This window comes from Lactuca sativa, chromosome 4, assembly GCF_002870075.4.
Source record: "Lactuca sativa cultivar Salinas chromosome 4, Lsat_Salinas_v11, whole genome shotgun sequence".
In the NCBI taxonomy this organism is placed as follows: domain Eukaryota; kingdom Viridiplantae; phylum Streptophyta; class Magnoliopsida; order Asterales; family Asteraceae; genus Lactuca; species Lactuca sativa.
This window is the reverse complement of record NC_056626.2, coordinates 99,967,558-99,975,318: the sequence shown is the minus strand read 5'-3', so window position 1 is coordinate 99,975,318 and position 7,761 is coordinate 99,967,558. Positions and strand designations below refer to the sequence as shown.

The window sequence follows — 7,761 nt, the reverse complement described above, 5'->3', positions numbered from 1 at the left end:
TGACTGCTAGCTACAGTCCACGGCCCACCAAGCCAAGGGGTGACAAATGTCATATTTTATAGACGCTTGTAGGGCGTCAGGTACTCTAGTGTTGGTTACTATGGTTACGAGTATCCCAGGTTACCTTATAATTCATGGTCTTAAGGTAATGGTAATTCACCAGCAATTTACACTGTATGCTGGAAACCCACTCTCGGAATCACATTGTTTTAGACCTTGCTAGACGTATCATTCATTTGATACTGTCTGGGGTCTGTATTCACTGTATCCATTGTATTCAATCTTTTCACTGTATTCACTGTATCCGCTGTATTCACTGTTTTAGACCTTGCTAGACGTATCATTCAGTTGATACTGTATGGGGTCTGTGTTCACTGTTTTAGACCTTACTAGATGTACCTTTCATTTGGTACCGTCTGGGGTCTGTGTCTTTTTCTGTTAGACTGAGCTAGACGTGTCGTTCATTCGATACTCTCCTGGAGTTTATGATTCCCTTGCCTTAGTCAGCAGTCCTCACTGCTGAGGCATATGTTATTTCCCTGAATTCTCCTGCTTTCTTAATAATCAAATTCTGTATTTTGATAATGATAGCGATTAAGGGAAGAACTACCTTTTTACCACATAATTCCGTCCAGTCTTGGTAGAAGACTGCTTTTATTAAAGAAAATATAGGATTTTCTGGAAAAGACACTAATGTAATAGATACACTGAAACTACCACTTTTATTAAAGTTATTTGAATAAAATGCCACTAAATGCTTATGAACTCATCAGCATTTGTAAAAATGCTGATACTCGCTTTTCAAATAACTTGTATTCTCAGGTCAGCATTAGACAAGTACAATCCAGGAGCTTCTGTTGAAGACTATTTTGTGCCAAGCTGCACTTATATTATTACCTATATTACTTTGTTGTACTGTTATGTAAACTATGTAAAACTATTACTATTGATGCAATGTTTTGTTGTACTTTGATTACTATAATCCATGTGTTGTGATACTTGACATGACGTCATCCACCCCAGAACGTTTCCGCCGTTCCGGTTATGGGGTGTGACAGGAGTGTACCTCCTAACTTTAAGACATTATCCAATGGATATTTGTACATCAAGCTTAAATACTTGTATTTAAAACTTTTATTTTATATATATATATATATATATATATATATATATATATATATATATAGGCTTAGGCTATTTTGTTAACACTATTTATTGTGTTATTTTATTACTAATTGTGGGCCAATGAAATATTTAATTTTTAAAGGAAAATGATTATCATTAAATTAATATCCAATAAATGAAAAAGTCTTCACATTTAAAGAAAACGGATCAGGAAGGGTATATGTGTACATTTGTCCTCTCCATTAAAATAGGAAACTGCTCTATTTTCATAACTTCCCGCATAATCCCTACAACTTCGCATAAAACCGGATTCCACTACCCACTGTATCGGAACACGAAATCAATGTATATCTTCTATAATCAACCAAAAATAGCGATAGATTATGTTGTTTTTTTATTATAAAGTGTTCCATTCTTGAAGATTGTTCAAAGAAATTGCATTGTGATCGTTCGAAAAAAATTGCAGTAGAATGAGGAAGACAAGGACGACTTCTTTCAAATCGAAATTTAAGAACACACAAGCAACGATTTTGAATCCAGATGAAGACGATGATGATTTCATTACTCCGCCTAGAGGTAATTTTTTTTAAGGTAATCGTTTGAATACAGAACATTCTTTTAGAATGTTTAAACAATGAAGTAAATGCATGTGGTTGTTTAGTTCGTTTAAGTAACATAGAACAAAATTCTATGAAAATGGAGTTTTTTTATTAGGGTTTTCTGAAATTGGGGATTTACAAACTAATTAAAATTTTTTACTTTACAGATATGGTAATGTCATTTTTTCAAGAACAGGGTCTGTGATTGTGTATTTTGTTGTGTGATGTAGGAGTAGTGATATGTTGGTTAAAGTACCAGTAGATTGGTTATCGTTTAGAGGGATTCCCTAGGGGTTGTGTAGTCATGTAGAATAGATTGAGAATTCTTGATCTAGGCTGTCTTTCATGTTCCTTGTTCGGTAGTGGCTCTAGAGTAGGACCATCTGTCCGAGTTTCTATTTGAACTCTTGTTACATATGGCTATGAATTCCTCGGAGATATTCCAGTTGCGGAGCAGTATGTTGTGAGGGGCCTAGTAGGCGGTAGTGAACTGTATGACAGGTATATTAGTAGTTTCATGTACTTATGTGCCTACTTGATTTCTTGTTTGTTTATATGTTGACATATTTTTGTGGGTGAGATTGACGTCATCATGTTGTGTTCTGTAGGCCAACACACAAGGTGTGGGCCGGTTGTAAGCCATAGGCACAAAGGCTCGGGATGAATAGTTAGGTTGAGGCAGTAGGCCAACAAACCTGGGGTAGTTAATGACTTAGTCACCTAATCCAACAGTCTTCCACTTGGATAAGTCTAATAACTATAACTGCCAGTATAATTACCGAATTGACTAGCAAATTGTAGCTACCAAATCCCACTGTCGAACTCTGACCCAGCCAGTTACGCGACCTAAGATAAGTGATCAAATATTCCTCTGTTCTACAAGATATCATATGGAAATGAGACATGGATTATAATCGATCTCTCTGTCCAAGATTTGTTTTCCAATTTGTGATTTATGACAACTGAAATCAGACTACTAATTGCACACCCCATTTTTACCGTTCTATAGGATTCAATATAAACCATTGTTTATAAAAAAATTCGAAGTAGAAATATATTAATCTTTAGCCCGAGTAATCATCTTAAACATGTAGGAAAAGTCGATACGATTTCTGTAGATATATAGAACCCTTAGATTTGACTTCTTATGAATAAATTATGATTCTTCGAAGTTTCACGATAAAACTGGCAAGGCTCTACGTATCTTAAACAGTGAAATTTTGATAACTCACTTTTTAGCCTAAGATATCTAAAATAAAGTTATAGTAGTCATCAAACTAAGATTGTGCATCTAAAGAACACCTAAATCCGACTTCGTATGAAACATATATGGTTTTTCAAAGTTTATGTGTAACCGGCTCCAACTCCGGATGAAATAGATGTGACTTTTCGAAGTTTCTGTACAACCAGGTATACAAATGCGCGACATAAAAATCAAATTTTAGAATGGTAGATTATAAGAAAAAATAATCTAAATTAGAGTTGAAGATATCTTCAATAGGAGTCCGACGATATAAAGAACATCAAGAACGGAGTCTGTATGTAGGAGTTATGCCTTCTGTAGCAATCTCTAAATAGTTTAAGCCTATCAAAAATATTAATTATTAATAGACTAAGAATTATCTGTTAGAACCTAAGGTAAATTAGTATATCTCATCGAGAGATTTTCGACAATATAAAGAACGTCGAAAACAGAGCTCATATAAAGAAGTTATGCCATTTTGAAAATCTAGAAATCGTGCATGCGAATTGTGTAGAGCGCATGATGACGTTGCATCGACGGGCGGACGAATCTCTAAGGAGACAAGGCCACATTGCCCCAGAATTTTGTGACACATGGCACCATGAAAATAGGACACATAGCAAGCTTCTAAAAGCGCCGATGTAGACGAACCCAAAAGCGACACATGGCAGAAGTACAGTACGTGGCGCGCCCTTGTATGTGTGCGAAACGCTTCACTTTTCTTGGCTATATATATATATATATATATATATATATATATATATATATATATATATATATATATATATATATATATATATATATATATATATATATATATATATATATATATATATATATATTCTCCATTCCCCACACCCCTATACATCTTTTCTCTCAAGAATTTCTTACTTTAAGGGCATTTTCCTTAGATTTTCGGCCTACGACAAAGCCATGCGACACGCCTGAGTGCTAAGCTACTTGTAATCCTTGAGTAGGAGTTCTTGAGTTAGTGTTTTTCCTGCTTAGATCTCAGTTCTCATAATTAGTACAATGTACGTGAGCTACACTTACTCTACCTCCATGGAATTTATAATTATAGTTATAAGTTGTTCTTTTGTAAGTACACATAGACCCATGCTACAAAATGGAATGAAGGCTGTAAGTATATGTAGACTCGTGTTGAAGATGAATTGGCATGTAGGTCGTAAGTCTAAAATACAACCATTATTTGTATGCATGTATATGTATTGTGGTATATGGTATATTGGGGGAACTCATTAAGCCTAGCGCTTACCAAGTTGTCATTAAATGTTTTTAGGTACTCCATCAGATAATAAGAAGTGCAAAGGTCGACTGTACATACGTGCATTCGCAATCATGTTTCCACGTAATGCAATTATACTCTTATGTAATTGAATATTTTGGATAAATAAAAGTGAAAATTTTAGGTTGAAAATCGGTACGTTACAAGTTGGTATCAGAGCCCTGTTTTGAGAGAATTGGATGAACACTTGTCTGATTCCAGATTCAAACCGCGGATCTGACTAGCTTAACAAATGTTTTTAAGAAAAAGAACTATATTCAAAAGAAAAGAATGTGATGTGTACAACCATCCAAAGATTAGAAAGGAAAGTGATTCCTAAAATATCCATATTTGTTATGTTTACTGATATATGAAATGATAGAAATACATGCTAGTATGTAGGATAGGAATTTTTGGGAATTGGCCGTTTGTATTGCCTGATAAATTAGATGCCTTATAGCCTAGGTATTTACTTGTTATTTTCTAATTAGAACCTATACTCATATTATTTAGTTATTTGACAAATACGTTACGTTTCATGCTCCCAGAATCAAATAGTTTTAGATTACCTGACTTGGCGCTACTACGCGGCTCTCGTTTAAGTCCAACCGTTGTAGTGTCTGATCATTCAATCAACATACTTTTTGTTTTAGAGGCGTGAAATCGTATTCATCAAATAATTAGTTAGTATTGGTAGAAGTTCTTCCTTGGCAAGTAGTAAGGTAGATTATAAGTAATCCCAGAAAGAGAGTCTAGGGAATTTAATATATGCTCAATAGGACATATATTCATATAATAGGACATCAGTAGAAACGTAAGATCCTAGAAAAGTCTAGGAAAGAGAGTACTTAGACCCTTAAACATTGTATGTGTGTGAGTGTGTCATAAGGCATGTCTATAGGAGAGTGTAGTAACTTAGAAACATTAGGACAATTCTTGGAATGAGTATGAGCAGCTAGGAAGGTAGTATAAGGGCCCATACTACCGGAAGTATAGGGTTCCTACTTTAATCAAGAAGAGTAGCAATGTTACTAAGAAGTTGGAAATGAATGATCGTTACCCAAAATAGTTTATAGATTTATATTAATCTAGACCTACTTGTATTTCCAAAATGTTAATGATCACAAGAGGAAGTGGTTTGAGTTCTGGAACAGAAGAATCTAGACCATACAATGTTGGATTAGTGTCTAAGTCCATAACTATTTTGGTATGTACTTGACCCGATGGTGCATGGTCCTTTTGGGTTGCCTTCACCAAAGCAACTTGATAGGATGAATTATGGAGAGAAAGGATTAAATATGATTTATTAATATATTATGAGAATAATATATTAAAGGAGAAATCATATTGTTTAATTAATATTAGTCAATAATTAATTGGTAATTAGTTTTGTGACTAAAAGAGATTAATTAAACTTAAGGGACTGGAATTGTAATTATAAGATGATTGCAATTTGGGCCACGGATTGCCTTATAATAAGGAGTGGACGAATTCTATGGGGAAGCCCATAAGGAAATCGTCCAAGGCCTTAATTAAAGGAGTCCATGGGTTGCTTAGGGCTTAAGCATCCAAATTAGGGTTTCCTTGTTAGATAACCCTAATAGCCTCACTATATATAGATCCCTTTTGGACCAAAAACGTGGCTAAGACTCCTCTAGGGTTTGTAGACGTTTTTGGGCAGCCTCCATCCTCTCTCCTCTTCATCCTCTTGCTTATGGTGTTTGTGAACCATTAGAGGAGTGACATTTGTGACTCTAAGCTTTCTAAAGTCATTACAAGGAGATTTGGGATTGTTATTGCTACATAACAATCAAGGTAATATCTTAAACCCATTCTTATGTTAATATGATTACTTGTATGCTAGAATTAGGGTTTATAGTCTTGGATAACTTGCATGTACAACAGAGAAACCTAGATCCAAGCATTAGGGTTTGTATGAGTACATAGGATGTCTTATGACCAAAACCCATCAGTGGTATCAAAGCCTAGACTGGTTTCCATTGTATTGATGCATTATATGTTTGAAAAATTCGATTTTTGGTGTTCTGGAGGTTGGACTCGCTGAGTCCATAGCTGAACTCATCGAGTCCATGCTGACTCGACGAGTCCATGCTTGACTCGACGAGTCAACTCGTCAGATGGAGTAAACTTCGGGATTTCTTGCTGTTTTTGCTTAAGGATAGTTGCCTTATCATATTAGATCAATATAAATCCGATTTTATGATATATTTGACTATATTCTTGATCTAATTGAAGATATTTATCAATTAATAAAATATTTGTTTCCTTATGTGATAATTGACTAATTATTTTGATTAAATTGGTTAATTGTTTTGCAAGAAATCATTAAATAAATCAAATATGGATAATTATGTGATTAAATGTTAATTTAGATTATTTTTTATTTGATCCTTGTGCTTTGAAAAGTTTCATATTTTCCCTTTTAGGTTTTATAGTTTAAATTTGAACCCAAAAAGTTTTGTTGTTTTGAAATTTAAATAGTTGAAACCCTAATGTTTTGAAAAAGGTTTCAAAACTTGCCCTCAAGTTTTGGAATTTAAATTTTGATTAATAGTTTAATTTTGATGTATATTTAAATTCTAAACCCTAATGTTTTGAAATGTTTCAAAACTTGCCCTCAAGTTTTGGAATTTAAAAGTTGATTAAAGGTTTAATTAGGAATGTTAAATTCTAAAACCCTAGTAATGTTTTGAAAAGTTCAAATCACACCCTTATGGTTTTATTAATTAATTAAGGTGTATAATTAAAAGATGATTAATAAATCCATAAAAGTTTTGGTTTACAATTTAATTGAATTAAAAGTATAATTATTAAATTTGAGCACCTAGTATTTTAAAAGTTGTAAAATACACCCTATACTATATATAACATTAAAAGTCTAACATTATATATATATATATATATATATATATATATATATATATACATATATATATATATGTATGCGTAAAAGTCAGTCTTACCGTTAGTAGGCCTCATTCACGAAGCTGGTCTATAAGGGGTGTTTAAGGAAATTGCCTATAAAATTGCGATTGAATGGGTATCCACTCTTACCCACTGCACTCTTGACTAGTGGAGAGTCGTTAACCGAACGGGTAGGATAGGACAGAAACCTTCTATTATAAGTGTAATGAATTATTAAAGTAACTAAATGTTTTCATAAAATTCCCAATCTTATTTACTTAGGCAAAAGTGAATTGATGCAATTCCATGAAATTACACTTTGTGCCCTTGCGAAGACATTAGTGGAGCGTGTGTGGTTTACCGGCACACTAAATGGTTCTAAGCAAAGGTAGCAAAGGGTGACTCAATATTTTCCATAGTTCGGTGGAGCGTGTGTGGTTTACCGGCACATCGAATAGGTGACTGTAACATGTGAGGGCACCATGTAAGTTTGCATGGTTATTCACACCCACTTTGTGATCCTCGGCATCCCAGTCATAAACAAGAGGGGCATATCGAGATTTAAACATGCCATTGAAATGTTC

General features: G+C 33.9%; 1 protein-coding gene across 1 annotated transcript in view; it reads left to right on the top strand.

Moving 5' to 3' along the window:
- The first annotated feature begins 1,595 nt into the window (after positions 1–1,595).
- Positions 1,596–7,761, top strand: part of LOC111907844 (protein FAR1-RELATED SEQUENCE 5-like) — a 62,414-nt gene continuing 56,248 nt past the window's right edge. Inside the window, exons 1-2 of the mRNA XM_052770941.1 lie at positions 1,596–1,701; positions 1,892–1,896. Of these exons, the coding sequence (XP_052626901.1) occupies positions 1,596–1,701; positions 1,892–1,896 (111 nt within the window). The remainder of the gene's footprint in view (positions 1,702–1,891; positions 1,897–7,761) is intronic.